This window comes from Plecotus auritus (assembly GCF_963455305.1).
Source record: "Plecotus auritus genome assembly, chromosome: 6".
Classification (NCBI taxonomy): domain Eukaryota; kingdom Metazoa; phylum Chordata; class Mammalia; order Chiroptera; family Vespertilionidae; genus Plecotus; species Plecotus auritus.
Window position 1 is genome coordinate 101,324,813 of NC_137773.1, and position 16,503 is coordinate 101,341,315.

The 16,503-nt window shown below is 46.5% G+C and overlaps 1 protein-coding gene across 2 annotated transcripts; it reads left to right on the plus strand.

Moving 5' to 3' along the window:
* Positions 1 to 2,548: 2,548 nt before the first annotated feature.
* On the plus strand, positions 2,549 to 15,488 carry CHMP7 (charged multivesicular body protein 7). 2 transcript variants are annotated; one of them, XM_080671740.1, is made up of 10 exons: positions 2,549 to 2,948; positions 4,923 to 5,094; positions 10,542 to 10,727; positions 10,864 to 10,997; positions 11,764 to 11,812; positions 12,023 to 12,142; positions 12,483 to 12,581; positions 12,795 to 12,855; positions 13,653 to 13,832; positions 14,062 to 15,488. In XM_080671740.1, exons 1-10 carry the CDS (start codon positions 2,650 to 2,652, stop codon positions 14,112 to 14,114), a joined length of 1,353 nt encoding a protein of 450 aa, XP_080527866.1. In that variant the 5' UTR covers positions 2,549 to 2,649; the 3' UTR covers positions 14,115 to 15,488. The 2 variants fall into 2 exon arrangements, with proteins under 2 accessions (XP_080527866.1, XP_080527867.1); XM_080671741.1 differs by having other exon boundaries at positions 2,553 to 2,778.
* The last annotated feature ends 1,015 nt before the right edge of the window (positions 15,489 to 16,503 follow it).

The window sequence follows — 16,503 nt, forward strand, 5'->3', positions numbered from 1 at the left end:
TGGCTGGAGTGAGGCTGCTTAGGTATCTGACCAAAAACACATTGGGGCATCAGCAAATAAATATCACTGCCACGATACGGTGATGTTTAGGTGACATTTTGTTCTTCAACCTCTCCAGAGCTCCTGCAGTCACTCACACATCTACAGAAGATCTTAAATTTGGAATTAGAGAGTGGGTGCTAGGAAAAAAACCTCAAGATCATAGTGTAGAAACCTTTAATTCACAGAGGAGGCCTCTGAGAGGAAATTGGCCTGTCTGAGGTCATGCAGCTATTTATTAAGAGAGATTAAACCAGAATGTGGGTCTAGGTCATTTCTTTAAAAAAAAATACATGTTTTTATTGATTTCAGAGAGAGGGAGTCAGAAACATCAATGATGAGAGAGAACCATCGATCGGCTCCCTCCTATATGCCCCCTACTGGGGATTGAGCCTGAAACTCAGGCTTGTGCCTTGACCAGGAATTGAACCATGACCTCCTGGTTCATGGGTCAATGCTCAACCACTGAGCCACACTGGCTTGGCAAGGTCATTCATTTATTCATTAAAACAACTGAATGATATTTAAGTGCTGAGTGCTGAGTACAGAGTATGAAATTTAACTCATTGATATTTCTCTACGGTCCCCCACCCTACTTCCTACCCCAAATATCATACAGTTTTCCTCAAAAATACTTTAGATGTATCTTCAAAACATAACCACCATATCACTGTGTTCAACATAATTCACTAGTATCTAGCTAATATTGAAAGTATCTAATTATCATAGACAAATTTTTTATTGTTTGTGCAAGTTAGATCCAAATCACATGCAATAACATTGCACATTAAAGTTTCTTTTTTGCCGTTATTTGTTGAGGAAACAAAGTCATTATCTAGTAGAATTCCACCGTCTGGACTTGCTGATTGCAATCTCCGGTTTCATTTAACATATTCCTCTACCTTCTGATTTATTTATTTATTTTATCTCCAGGGTCACACAGCCAATGAGTGGCAGAGGCCAGATTCATATTCAACTCTGGTGGTTGTTACATGGTTCCATTAAACAAATCCCTTTCACCTTTTAAATGAAAAAGAAAATCAATTTATTCTTAACACACTGGACACATGTTCATTGCTCATAAGTTGTTTGTGAGAATCTTATACATATGAGCTCTCATTCTAACACAGTTCTAAGGTATTAGAAGGGCGAGGTTCAAGTTATGCACTTTTCAGCTTATGACATACTTCTTCAGCACCACTATATGTCATTGTACCTTCCCTTGGGGAATGAGGGAACAGGACACAGAATAGTAAATGCTAAACTGTACAGTCCAGGAAAAAGATCAACAATGAGTCAGGACTGTCCGAGAAGGTTTCAAGGAAGATCAGAATTGAGCTCCATCCTAAGGGATCAGAATATTGATACTGAGAAGGAAACAGGAACACCTCAGCACAGGCAGTAGGGAGTGTGGACAATACTAAACCTGACAAACTCAGGGAGGCCTGCATGGCAGCCTTACAAACTCAGAGACTGAACGTAACCATATGGGACGGTCTGAAATTAAAACTTCTTAACTAAAAGCGAGTCATGGTGAGTAGTTACATCCTAGGCTGGTATCTTCCTTGACAAAGGTCAATCTTTATCCTAACTGGGCCTATTGTCTTTTTGCATGTACCTTAACATACCTTTAGAATGTCAGAGTAATCCCTCTTTCCCAGACCTCTCGGGGCGCAATCTCCCACCAGAGCATGAGACCACAGAACCCCTCATCATTATCTTGTTGCCCAAACACCATCTGTATGTGCTGTAAATATCAATGGTTAACTATCCTGTATCCACCGATGTAAAAGAAGTATTTGTCTCTTCATTTTATCCACTCAGATTTCCCTGCTTTGCTTTCTCCCGCCTCCCTAATCTACCACCATGTAACCCTTCTTATGCCTCCTCCTTTGATTCTAATGTACACAATAAATTGCAAAACTGCCATTCCCTGAAGCATTTTCTCATTCCGTTAGGATTTTGCTTCCAGGCAATTGTCAGTTTGGCTCAAATAAACTCGGAAAAATTCTCTATATGTTTGGACATTTCTTACATCGCCAGAAGAGTAGTAGAAGCTAATATACCTCTCAAATCAGTGTATGCACTGACACAGAGCGTGGGCGACCCACTTACCCGCTGACATTATGGTAAAGGAAGTATGCTGGAAGTTTAAACATCTGAAGTAAGGTAGGTCGGGAAGCGGTAGATGGTGATCCACCCGTGCCATCCGAGCGCCTCTGGCGCCCCTTAGCGGGACTGCAGTTCCACTATCTGAAACCACAAATTGGAGGCATTATCATTTTCCTCTATAAAATGCTTCCACAAACCACAACTCGTGAGGGTGCGCTATACGCACCTACCCGCTACGCATGCGCAAAGCTTTTCTTTCGGCACAAAGACGGCGGGAGGACGGGCCACGCAAATGGGGTCATCATTCTGCTTCTAGGCGCAGAGGGGGCAGGGCCACGCATGCGCCGTGAAGACGTGTGAGCCTTATTTCACGCTGCGGAGACGGTGACGTAATGACAGAGGAGGCGGTGGTCAAAGAACGGAAGCCGGGAGGGAACTAGGGCGAAAGGGGACCCGGGCCGGGCTTGTGTTCGGAGTCTTGGCGGGGCTGGGGTTCCGATGTGGTCCCCGGAGCGGGAGGCCGAAGTCCCGGCCGGGGGAGACCCGGCGGGCCTACTGCCCCCCGAGTGGGAGGAGGATGAGGAGCGCATGTCCTTCCTGTTCTCCGCTTTCAAAAGGAGTCGCGAGGTGAACAGCACCGACTGGGACAGCAAGATGGGCTTCTGGGCGCCGTTGGTGCTGAGCCACAGCCGCCGCCAGGGGGTGGTGCGCCTGCGTCTGCGGGACTTGCAGGAGGCCTTTCAGCGCAAGGGTAGCGTCCCGCTGGGGCTGGCCACAGTGCTGCAGGACCTGCTGCGGTGAGGGCGGGCCCGGGCCCGGGCCTGGGGTGGGGGCGGCTCCCCGAGGGCAGTGGTCCGCGGGTTCTCCGACGGCGCACCGCGCCCAGCCCGGGGTCTGCCTCAGAGCAGCCTCCGTGTTGGTTCATAGGCGAAGGAAGAGGAAGACAAGGAGGCAGGGGTAGGGGTGTCCGCGGGGAGATGGAAGACGGGGTATGGGGATAGTCCGATTAGAGGCGATCCAGACGGTAAGAGGAGGAGCCAGCCTAGCAGAGGTGACGGTGATCTGTCTGGACTGGAACCCCGTTCTGGAGTTATTTCATAGGGCCTCCCACGTGTAATTACCCCAGAACAGGTCAGTGAGATTTATTGAATTAAGGAAAGGTCAGAAGTAAGAAGAGGTCAGTGGTGGGGCAGAGGCCAAGTTGTAGGGATCTTGCCAACAGCCGCAAGCACAAGCCATGTGTCTGGCCTATCTTGGCTTGTCCTTGGCACAGGCTGTTTGGAGCAGAGTACATGCCGGATGGTGAGGGCCTTACTGAATATCTCGGCGCTCTGAGGAGGTCCTGTAGGTGCTGCCTGTGCGACAGGTACAGTGTTTTGGGATACCTGAGGCAATAACATGGATTTCTAATAGACGAATAGCACTTCACAGTGTGTAGATACTTTGCATACACCATTTCATCTGACCTGATAGAATTATCCTCAGCAGTTAGAAAAAAACTGAGCCTCAGAGAGACCAAACGACTTACTTGGGGTTACACAGCTAGTTAGAGAAATGCCAGGACTGGACCCTCGTCTTCTGATTCTAAATCTTTTGCACTTCACATTGTATGTATCATACTGAGAGCAGCCTAGCCAGCCTCGTGCCTGCCTCCCTCAGTGAATGAAGAAGTCAGTCAACTTTGCAAGGCTTTTAGCTTGCTGTTCTTCCTGATTCGGAAGTCTCCCTTCTCCCCAGCACCTTCCCATTGGCTGACATGGATGGATGAACAAGCTATTTCTGAAAGTTCTCTTTTCTGAGCAAGTGTACTGTGGACAGAGTTGTAGTTCATGCCTGAAGTGGGATGCAGGGGAGACAGTAGCTGAAGATGTCACTGAGGGACAGGACCGGTCTGGGCTTCCTTATTGCAACTGGACCATCCCCTACCACTTCCGATGCAGAGTCCTTTAATACCTCAGTTTCTCCTTTCCTGACTGTTGGCACTTCCTGGTGTTTGACGGCATCTGGAACCTGAAGAATTTCGGAGGAAGATACGCTCCATGGAAGCAGCATAGCATAGTAAACAGCTTTGCTTGAGGGCCAAATGGCCTGGGCTCAAATCCTAGTTCTGCCACTTGCTTAAATTATTCGACAATGGGTACATTCTCTGACCTCGGACCAGTGTGTACCTCTTTAAGGCTTAGTTTGACCAATTATAAAGTGGTGATGATTATTGTACCTAGGTTTATGTTGAGGATTTAAAGAGATATTCCTTGCATAGCCCTTAGCATAGTGACTAGCCCATGGTAAGCATCAGTAAATGTAGCTACTACTACCAGTACCATGAAATACTTGTCTTCTCTCCACCCTACCCTGGGAATAGCAGAAAACCCTTTCTCTGAATTCTTTGTATTCTTATGACTTGCATTTCATAGTGATCCATTATTGCTTTCATTTTTATCGTTTTTGAGCTCCATTTGTAAGTCTCATCATAGGCCCTGCAACCCCAGTGCCTCTACAGTCTTAGTGGAGAGTTTCTGTTTTGGAGCCAAATTATAGTCTAGATTTGGCCTCTCCACCTTCTCAGCCCCTCCATTTTCTCGTTAGCTAAAATGAGTTGTGAGGCTGAGAGCTGGAGCATAAACATAGTAGCTGCTCATCGTAGCTGGCACAGGGTAGCTGCCTAATAACTGGTGTTGATGGTCATGATCAGATTCCTCATTTGGTGTTGGGGTATGTGGGGACTGGAATGGGACATTGCATTACGCCTACTGTATGCCCTTTATTTGCAGTCGCGGGGAGCTGCAGCGGGAGTCAGACTTCATGGCTAGTGTCGATAGCAGCTGGATCTCCTGGGGGGTCGGAGTCTTCCTGCTGAAGCCCCTCAAGTGGACTCTTTCCAACGTGCTGGGGGATAATAAGGTTCCTGCCGAGGAGGTGCTCGTGGCTGTGGAGCTGCTTAAGGTGGGTGTCAGAAGGGAGGGGTCTGGGTGTCCTTTGGTGTGCTGACAGGCTCCTCCACACACCTTGTAGGCATCACTAGAAGAACATAGTTTTTTACATGGTGATGGGCAATAACTTGAGTTTACCTAACCTCCCTTATTCCGTACTTTATTCTGTAGCATTATTTAGTTGTTAGTTGGACTGCTACATCTCAAAGGTGATTCTCTGTCTAGGAATTGTCAGTAACATACTAGGAAAATTGATTATTTTCTATATTTGTACAGATTCATGATAAGCTAAAAGTTTAGAAAAGCTTTGCCTTCTGTAGTTATTGACAAGCATTTCCCAGAATTCCTGAGGACCTTGTGACTGTCAGCTTTGGTGCCTCCCACCCCCACCCCAAAACAGCAAACTAGGTTCAGGTTTTCTCTTTTCTGGTTATAAACCTTCCCCGTTCCAGCTTAACTAAAGGCCTTACAGGCCACCAGGCCCTGATCCCGTCCTGTTCTCCTGGTCAGTCAGTCTCCTGGCCTGTTTCCCTACCCAGCCTAGAGCATGCAGCTATGCCTGCTTCCCTCCCAGTACCCTCAGCTCCTTTGCCACTCTCCCGGTCCACAACAGGGGCACCAGCAAATCCACCACCTTAGATCAGCCCCACAGTCTCCATCCCTGCCAGAGAAAGTCACCCTATCACCAAAATTGGGTCCCCTTTCACAGCCCTGGGCTTTAGGAGGACCCTCAGAGCCACTCCGCAGCCTGATTTTCTTGTCCTGGCCCAGCCCCTCACATGCTCCTTCCATTCTCTGCCCTCCCCACTGTCTGCAGACACTTCATGGGGAAGGTAGAATCTCCTGCATCAGCACCGTCAGTTTTCTGTTTTCCACCTCCACTTAACCTCCTCTAAGCCCTTCCTCCTGGGCAGAGCCCAGAGGGTGAAGTGCCCTTCCTCTCTTCCACATGGACTCTTGAGTCTGCTCCTACACTGCTTGCCCCCGTCCCATCAATTAGCCCTTGATCTGTATATTCCATCTCCCTCTCTTTGGTGCTCACCACCTTCAGCCTCTAAACCCACTCGACTCCTTTGTGGGACCTGGGCCGCTGCCTAGTTCCTGCTCTGTGTCCTTCTCATCCAAGCTTTGTTGTCATACCTCCTTGCCTCCCACACTGTCTTTGACCTAGTGCCCACTGGTTCAGCCCTACCACTCCACCAAAACTGCTCTGGACAAGATTAGAGTAACCTTTGAGAGACAGAGAGAGGTTGTGGGGGGAGTGGGGGGAGGAAGAGAGAGAATACAAGTTGCCTGAACTGTCTACTTTGCAGAAGTTCTAAAGTATACTGCAGACGTAGCTACTTTTGAAACTGCAGACCAAACCCAACATCAGGGTCCTTGCATAGCCCTGGAGGCTTCCACACAGCTGGATCCAGCTCAGAATCCCCTTTCCTGCCCCAAGAGAAGCTCGTTTCTCCTCATCTCAAACAGACCTCCAACCTCTCTGCCTCAGACTGAGAAGGAAGCCTCCCCAATCTACCACCTCTCCCAGTCCCCCAGGATTTTTGACTGAGCAGTACTTGTTTTCTTCAGGGGAACACCTCTCTGCCCCACGACACTCCACCTCCCCGCTCATGGTTATCCCCCGACTCAGTGCTTAGCCAAGGGCTTAGCCAAGGCCCCGGAGAAACTATAAGGGCTTGGGTGTTTCTGGGCCAAGCCCCATTCCTCTGTGCAGTCTTACCTCAATGTCTCCAGCCTGGAGCAAAGGGAGATAGATCCATTTATCCCCACACATGAGTCCAAAAACAAATTTTGGACTCAGTCTTTTGAGAGCAAAGGCAGAGATGGAGGTGGAATTACATAGGTCTTCCAAGAACCACCTAATATTTGGCAGCAATGTAGTTTAATCCTATTTAAGTAGAAAAGTAAATCTAGCTCTGTAAGGGCATGGTCCTGTTATATCTGTACCCAGTTTATGTCACTAAACAGAACATGTAATATTTAATCTCATTCTGCTTTCTAATATTTGGTGACTTCACTATTTTCTCCTGGGATGGAGACTTGTTTATCTCCTTGAAACTAAAGGGTCTTATCTGGATATTTTCTGAAAGAAAGAAAACCTACTTCTGAGGTAAATTGATTTTCTCAAGTCTAGTCATAGAAAGCAACCAGTCATTTTTTATTTGAAAAAAGTACAAAAAGAAAAATTTGCCCATTGATTTTGCTATCTTAAAAAAGTATACAAAGAAATGAAAATTTCCTTTCTGTTCATCCCATTTCCATCTCTTTGATTATGTTCCCTTCCCATGTGCATGCACAGACGTGCAGGCAAGTGTGTGTGTGTGTGTGTGTGTGTGTGTGTGTGTGTGTTAACAGACATTTGTTATTGACCCTGTCTCACACTATTATATTACTTTCCATTCTATTTTCTTGTTAGCATTCAGTACTTCCTGAAAATTTTTATCTACTTGTTTATTTATTGTCCTCTACCAGAAGGGAGCAGTTGCTGGGACCCTGGGAACAGAGTCAATAAATATTTGTTGAATAAATAAATGAATATACACATACCTACATATGTATACACATATACTCCATTTTTTTCCAGAAGTGGAATCTTATTTTATCTGTTGGTCTGCAATCTGCTTTTTGCTCTTTTCACTCTAATGTATCATGAGCATCTTTCCAGGTCCCTACACAATATAGATTTTTACTGTATTCTTTTGGATGGCTGCATAATAATCTATAGATATGGCACACTTTATGCAATAGTTACCACATGGAGGGACAGTTAAGTCATTCCAATTTCTCTGTTACAAAAAAATATGTATTTGACAGCTTTGTCCATACATCTATGTACTTATACTTTTATTTTTATGGAATTGACTTCTGGAAATGTATATGTACATTTTACATTATAATAAATTGTCAAATTACTTTTCAGAAATTTGTACTAATTTGCACTTTCTTTAAGACTACATGTCCAGTCTCCCCACATCCTCTGTCAGTACTAGATAATATCAGTCTTTCATAATTTACCAATTTGATGAACAAAAATGGTAATTCATCAAAGCAAAAGATTTGAGCATCTTTCCAACTATCTATTGGCCATTTACATATCCCCTTCTGTGAATTGCCTATTTATGTCCAGTTTTTATATTGGATTGTTAATCTTTTATATTAATTTATAGGAATTATCTATGTATTATATATATTTGTGTATGTGTATTTAGGTTTAGGGCTATAAATACTGTTTCTCAGTTTCTTGTTTGCTTTTTATTTTTATGTATGATGTCTTTACCATATAGAAGTTTTCCTATTTCTGTAGTCAGATGTTTCCAATTTTTCTTATTGTTTAAATATATTTTTATTGATTTCAGAGAGAAAGGGAGAGGGAGAGAGAAATAGAAACATCAATAATGAGAGAGAATTATTGATTGGCTGCCTCCTGCACACCCCACACTGGGGATCGAGCCCACAACCCGGGCATGTGCCCTGACCAGGAATGGAGCCATGACCTCATCGTTCATAGGTCGACACTCAACCACCGAGCCACGCCAGCTGGGCTCAAATTTTTCTTTATGGCTACTGAATTCTTGGTCTTGCTTAGGAAGGCATCTTCTACTTCAAGATTTTTAAAATATTTTCTTCAAATTATTTTACACTTTCATTTTCTCTATTTAAAGTTCAATAATTCAGTATTTATTTTTGTATATGTGGTGAGGAAACACTATTTTCTTCCAAATGGATAACCCGTTGTTTTAACATCACTTATTTAAAATGTTGTGTATCATTAATCTATTTGTGTATTGATACCATTCTGTTCTCACTACAGTAGCTTTATAGTAAGTGTTGTTTTCTGATGGGGCAGTCAATCCAAGGAAACCTTTAGGTGGTATCTTATTAGACTCCTGCTGCCTTTGACACTGTTGACCAGTCCTTAAAATTTTCCATTTCCTTGACTTGGTTGTCTTTATACCATGGGTTCTCCTTGGTTCTTCCTGAGCACTGTTTCTGGATCCCATTTGTGAGCTCCTTCATCTCTTAAACGTTGGTCTTCCTTCAGTCTATTACTTTACTCTATGAATTTCCTTGTGATTTTAATTACCTTCTATCTCCTGTTCGGGTGTCTCCTTGAACTTCAGGTTTGTATATCCAATTATCTGTGTAGGTTTTCTTGGATGTACCTCAGGCATCCTAAATCCAACAAGAATGTTTTGTCTTTCATTTAAAATATGTTTTCTACTCCTGTATTCTTGCTATTAACTAATAGGATCACATCGACCCAGCCACTCAAGCCAGAACCCAGGAGTCCTGCTAGACTTCATATCCAGTTACCGTGGCCTGCCAGCTTTATCTTCTAAATGTTGCTTAAATCCATCCTTTCTCTGTCCCTGTTCAGTCCCTCATATCCTCTTGCTTAAATGGTTCCCCTTCTTCTAAGCCAAACTTCTACAATCCATTCTTTCCCAGTTGTTAGCTAGCTCTCTGTTAATCTAACCATGTCATTTCCCTTCATTGACTCCCCACCATCTGCCCAATGAAGGACAGCATAGGAGATACTACACTTGTACAGGATGAAGAGCTTCTACTCTTTCCCCTTCCCATCTGATCTGTAAATACCATGTTGACTCAGACTTCGTGCCATTGCTCTTGATCACCCTTCTTCCCAAATGCCCTTCCCACTTGCTTCACCTAGAAACTCACTCACCCTGCAACAACCATTTGTTGCCAAGCAACCTCCTATATCAACCTCGTCTGTATCCAGAACTCCCCTCTCCTCCCAAATTCCTGGATATTCCTTCCCTATATTTTCACAGTGCTCTGTGAATACCTCAGTAAATATTTCTGGTGTGCAGAAGAGAGTAACTCGCATGTAGGAGGAACACGGACATTATTCCTTGGAATCTTTATTTCTTGGACTTCTCGCAAAAACCCTTTCCTACCTCTTTGTCCCATCCTTCTCTCTTGAGAACAGTAATGTTCTCATTTGCAGTATTGCCAGTTGGCATACAAACAGACAGACCAAGATTGGAAGGGGATTTAGAGGCCTTCAGTTTGTGAGAGGGATGCTGAGCACCAGTGAGACTGACTGGTTTGGGGTTGCACAGGCGGGGCTGAAACCAGGCATCAGCTGTTGTTCCTGGCCGTTCCACCACACCGCACCACTCCACTCATTCTTCCCTTGGGGAACCATGCGCCAAGGAGACACCTAAACATAAAGTCCCAGATGGGGTGCAAGCATAGCGCTGGCTTCCAATATATCGTGTACCTCATTTCAACCATATTCACCAAACTCCTTCAGCTTTTAAAAAAAAACAAATTCCTTTTCTTTTCCAAAGCTGCCACTTTAGGGAAGACAGTTTGGCACCCTCTGCTCTTGCCCTGAGTGATTGTTGTTTGGAAGCAGGGTGTCAGGGCTCACTGGGTTCTGTGGGTGGTGGTCAGGCCTGTGAGCATGTTTCGCCTTCCCTGCAGGAGAAGGCTGAGGAGGTGTATCGTCTGTATCAGAACTCCCCTCTCTCCTCCCACCCTGTGGTGGCCCTGTCGGAGCTGAGCACCCTCTGTGTGGGCCCCTGTCCCGACGAGAGGACCTTCTACTTGGTGTTGCTGCAGCTACAGAAAGAGAAGAGAGTCACAGTCCTCGAGCAGAATGGGGAAAAGGTATGGAGTTCAGCGGTTCATTCACTGACTCCCCGATGACTCATTGAGGATGTGCAGACATGCCCACCAGCATTCCTGCCTGGGGATGTCTCAACATTTGTGGGAGGGGCGGCAGTAATTTGTCCCTGTCCCTTAGATTGTAAAGTTTGCCCGGGGGCCACATGCCAAGGTCTCTCCTGTCAACGACGTAGATGTTGGGGTGTACCAGCTGATGCAGAGTGAACAGCTGCTCTCGCGCAAAGTGGAGTCCTTATCCCAGGAAGCAGAGAGGTAACTACCCCTGAGCCGAGTGCCCCAACCCACCCTGCTGTCCCACAGCCAGCAAAGAATTGGTGTCTGTGGGCTCTTCAAAATAAAAGGGTTTTGTTTTTGGTTTTGTTTTGTTTTTGCTAATTACAAAACTACTCACCGATTAATACAGCAATCATGGAAAGCACAGAATATCACAAAGGAGAAAAAATGAATTTTGAGTCTTCCTCCAAAGATTATGACCAATCACATTATGTTTATGCTCTCCCACACCAGTATCCCTTTGCCCAATATTTTTTGAGCTAGGCCTTGTCTTGAGGACTTGGATACAATAGTGAATGAGGCAAGTCTCTGCCTTTGAGAGGTGTCTGAGGGACTCCTGCTTTTCCCCTTACATGACCGTACAAGGCATCTCTGCTACAGAACACTTCTCTAAAAGTGGGATTTATAGACACTGGATTAAGATGTACTTGTTCACTCCATCTTACCTGGGAGAAACCCACGGGATGTGTCCAAAGTCGTCTTTGGTGTTAGGAATCTATTTCCTATCTCCTGGCTCCCAGGGGCCTTGTTGGCATGCTCTCCCCCTGTGGGTTCTCAAGCTTAATTTTCAACTTGCAAGAGTTTGGTAGTGAGCTGTCGGGCTTCATTTTTCTTGCCATTGAGTGGAATGTACTGATCTTCAGATCTGGAGGCACCTTACCTCAGTACTGCTCTTGGGGACTTTTCAGGACCCTGCCACCCCATCCTGTGCATTGTCATCCCACTCTGTCCCTTCGTTTCATAGGTGTAAGGAAGAAGCCCGCCGGGCATGCCGAGCAGGAAAGAAGCAGCTGGTAAGTTTTCTCTTTCCCCTCCAGCTGTGTACCTGCGCCCTGGGCTGGCATGACAGGTGCCTCAGCAGTTCAGAGAGGGTGGCCCAGGCACCACAGCTTATTTTACAAATAAGGAGGCCTAGGATGATCTTAGCATCTGGGAACAGCTGTCTTCCTCTGGCCCTTCGTTCTGCCCAGTCTGACCCTGACTAAGTCTCCATGCTCCCCTAGGCACTGAGGTCTCTCAAAGCCAAACAGCGGACGGAGAAGCGCATTGAGGCCCTGCATGCCAAGCTGGACACCGTTCAAGGCATCCTGGACCGGATCTATGCCTCCCAGACGGATCAGATGGTAGCCACTGCCCCTCTGCTCCAGTACTTGTCTGGTCCGTCTGGCACCCACTCATCCCCTCCACTGCGGCTCTGCTGTTTGGAGGAAGCCTGGGTTCTTTAAGGATATGGCTGCCTGAGCCTCTTTTATTGGGAAGCTTTGGCCCCAGGGTTCGTGGGGTGAATCAAGCGTGGGTAGCAAAAAAAAACACCCAAGCTGTTCTTTGGAGATGAAACAATGTTAATCAGCTTAACAATAACCCTCAATTTTCAGACCCCAAAGATAACCTTTGGAGAGAAACAACATTGTATGTATTTTGTTTAAAGTTCTTCTTTTGCACTAATAACTGCTTTCTCCTTAGGTTTTCAATGCGTATCAGGCTGGGGTAGGAGCCCTAAAACTCTCCATGAAGGATGTCACAGTGGAGAAGGCAGAGAGCCTGGTGGATCAGATTCAAGAGGTACGGGAAGGGGCTGGGAGGGACTCTGCAGAAGGAAGTCACTGAGGGCAGATGGGACTCTCGAATTTCCTCTTGTCCCAAGCTGGCCTCTCTCTTGTGAACTTGAGGAAGCTTTCCTTGATTTTCAGATGGGATAACATTACTTTGCAACCCTGGACACTGAGACCCAAAGAGATACCACTCAGAGTTCAAGGCCTGTGCTTTCCCTTACAGCTGTGCGACACCCAGGATGAAGTTTCTCAGACTCTGGCTGGTGGGGTAACCAATGGCTTAGGTGAGTGGACACTGTGATTCTTTCTTCCTTCCTAAGGGGACTTCATTCCCTTGTACTTTGGTGGGTTTGGTCATGGATCTGCCTTTCCTGGTGCAGGCAGGGCTCTCCTTTCCTGCCCTCTCTCTGGGGCTTATTCACAGGCTACTTGGAAGGAGTTGTCGGTTCCTCCCGCTGACTAGGCTTCTGACTGGAAGATGCTTCTTCACAGGCAAGAGGAAGCAGGGTCAGTTCTGTGGGGTTAGCAAAATATACCTTCTTTTTTTAAAATACGTTTTATTGATTTTAGAGAGAGAGAGAGTAAGGGAGAGGGAAAGAGAGAAACATTGATTGGCTGCCTCCTGCATGCCCCTACTGGGGATGGAGCCCACAGTCTGGACATGTGCCCCGCCCGACAGGGAATTTAACTAACGGCCTCTTGATGCATGGGATGACACTCAACCCACTGAGCCACACCGGCCAGCCACATGATTTTTTCTTTTACCTGCAAGGAGGCCTGGACTTTTTTTTAAGCCTCACCCAGGATATATTTAGACAGAAGAAGGAAGAGACAGAGAGAGAGAAACATCGATGTAAGAGAGAAATATCAATCGGTTGCCTCTCGCACGCGCCCCAACCAGGGACCGAACCCACAGCCTTTTGGTATACGGGACGATGCTCCGACCAACTGAGCCACCCAGCCAGAGCAGGCTTGGACTTCCTTTGTAAAGCTTAGCTGAGTTGTGCTGTCCTAGTCCTTGACTCCTAAATGCATTTTCTCCCTGGGCAGTATATGTTCTCATATTGTCTTTTCTTTCCAGATTTTGACAATGAGGAACTAGAGAAGGAATTGGACATCCTTCTTCAGGATACCACCAAAGAACCTTTGGATCTGCCCGACAACCCCCATGAGTTGTTTTATACCAACAGTGTGCCTATCCCTAGGATCTCGGACGCTGAACTTGAAGCTGAACTTGAGAAACTGTCCTTATCAGATGGAGGTATGGAGCTGTATTCCCAGGGTTGCTGGTGGGCGTGGGGCCCTCTGGCTGACCAGAGCCACACAGGGTTGATGAGTCCCAGCCCAGTTGCTTAGTTGCCAGGGTACCAGAGCCCGGTAAGGGAGCTGCGGGTTTCTTATTTATATTAGGACTCAATGCCTTCAACACTGGGATGCTTCCATCTTAAAGGTCTTCCTGGTATCATGTTCATCATTTTTTCTCCTTGCAGGTTTGGTCCCAAGCAGTAAATCTCCAAAAAGGCAATTGGAACCGACTCTCTAAAGCCATTGTATGACCCTCGAGTGAAGGACCTTCATATAAAAGAGAGACCGGGCTTGTATGTGTGTACATAGTTATTTAAAAGAGAAACTCTCAGAGGAGGAAGGAGAGCCACTCTGATTTATCTGGATGCTACCGTACTACAGGACAGATAGTTTCTGGAAGCGTGCTCCAGAGGCCTGCTCCCAGCTGGCATCATGGACCTGCCTTGTCATCTTTATAGTGCCACAATTTATACAGTTCTGTGTTTGACCTGTCGTCTCTCATAGCCTGCAGTTCTTGCCTTTGGCTCAGTTAGGTTTGTCTTCACCCACCAGTGGAGGTGAAAGTTTTGTTTCAGCCAATGGAGGTGAAAGATTTGCAGCTTTGCTAAATCAAAATCAGTCTTCTCCCCTGACCCCCACTGTTTCTTAGAGGAATGTATTCTGTCTGTAAGGTCAGTTAAGGAACTTGTTCCAGTCCCACTCTTTCACTGGTAATGAGAAGAATGAGAATCAAACAGCTGCCACTTTATACAGAAACATACAGTGTAAAAGATTCTTTTTGAGGGTCATTTGTCAAATCCTCCAGGTATTAGAAAAAGAGGTCACCCTGAGTGGCTGAGAAGCATGACATGTGGAGGGAGCTTGTGTGGTGGTGGTCGCTGTTGCCTCTTCTATCGTAGCAGGAGAAGATCTGACTGGAGAAAGGGTTATTCTTGGACTTTTGAACTTGAGAGGGAGAAGCTCAGGTGACTGCAGGGCCCCAAGTGTCCAAATCCCGTATGCTTTTTTAAAGAGGCATAATCTGCCTTGCCCCATCATGGAATAACTTAAAGGTGATATATACGGTATATATCAGAACAAGCCACACAACAACACACCTCCCCTCCTTGAGCCTGGCACAACAACAGGTTCTTTGAATTTCAGAAGCATTTTGCTCTGTGCTCACTGCTCAGGGCAGGGGACCTAAGCCAGGCTGTGCAATAGAAGCAGAAGATCAGGGCCTTCTGTTGGATCTGCTGCATGCCTCCCAGTCTTGCTCTCCACCTGTCCCTGCCTCCTCAGGCCCAACTTCCTACTTCCTTTGATGAATGGGGGAGGATGGCGTAGTGGGACAGACAGGAGAGAGTCTGAATGCTGTGGCAACGGAGAAGATGATGACAGCCACACTGCCACTTTGCTGCCACCATGCAAGTCCTGCCTGGAGCCACTCCTGGCCCTCTACCTGAGGTGGTGCGGGGCGAGGGGAAGAGTTTGCTCCAGGCCAGGAGCTCAAATCACTCTTCAACAAATGTCTCTCCCACTGGACCTGAGTCAACTGAAATGTTGGGAGGGAAGAGATACAATCACTATTTTTTCTTTTTTATCTGGTAAATAATTAAAAGAAAAAACCCAAGTGCTTGTCCTTGTCTCTTCTTTAGTTGCATAGAGTTTCTTGTTCTTTCATGCCTCTCCACCCCGACCCCCACTCCCAACATTTATACCCACGTGGCTTTCATGTGGGGCTCCAGGAGAACTGAGCAGCTTCATAGTGTGAGTGCTGAGCTTTGCTGAAAGCCGGCCAGTCTCACTGGTGATTCTCACATGCTGTTCTGGGGGAGGCTACATCCATTAAATAGCCTCCTTGGTTATAGGAGTGTGCCATCATTTAGTTTTTCTTTTCCTTTGCCTGTTTGTTTGTTTGTTTGTTTTTTTTTAAATATATTTTATTGATTTTTTACAGAGAGGAAGGAAGAAGGATAGATAGTCAGAAACATCGATGAGAGAGAAACATCGATCAGCTGCCTCTTGCACACCTCCCACTGGGGATGTGCCCGCAACCAAGTTACATGCCCTTGACCGGAATCGAACCCGGGACCTTTCAGTCCGCAGGCTGACGCTCTATCCACTGAGCCAAACCGGTTTCGGCTGCCTGTTTGTTTAAATGACCTAATTTCCTCTGGCTGTGGGATCCTACCATATTGTAGTCTGGCACCAAAACTCAGTGCCTGCCACATGCCTAGTGTTTGTCACCCTCTGGGGTGAGGAGGAGGAATGGGCTTTGGGACTGAGTGCAGAGCTAGGAACAGGCTAGAACAGTGGTCGGCAAACTCATTAGTCAACAGAGCAGCAAACCGTGGCTTGCAAGCCGCAGTTTGCCGACCGCTGGGCTAGAAGATCTACCACAACACTAGGTTCACAACTCTAGATCAGTCAGCAGGTGAACCAAGCAGGAAAAGGATTGGGAGGAGCCCAGAGCACAAACAGTTTAGTCCAGGCTCTCACAGAGGCTCTGGGAAATAGGGAACACTACCCCCCAACACAGTACCCCTACTCCCAGTGTACTCCCTCCCCCCACTGAAAGCCAGGGACTTGGACTTGATGAGCCTCTATCTGGTCTCATGTTACTCTCCCCCCGCCGACCTAAGCTG

Excerpts from the sequence above, each read along its gene's own strand:
- CHMP7 (XM_080671740.1), top strand. The coding sequence starts at position 2,650 with ATGTGGTCCCCGGAGCGGGAGGCCGAAGTCCCGGCCGGGGGAGACCCG. Across the intron at positions 5,095-10,541 it reads TGGCTGTGGAGCTGCTTAAG|GAGAAGGCTGAGGAGGTGTA; the intron begins GTGGGTGTCAGA and ends CCTTCCCTGCAG. Across the intron at positions 10,728-10,863 it reads TCGAGCAGAATGGGGAAAAG|ATTGTAAAGTTTGCCCGGGG; the intron begins GTATGGAGTTCA and ends CCTGTCCCTTAG.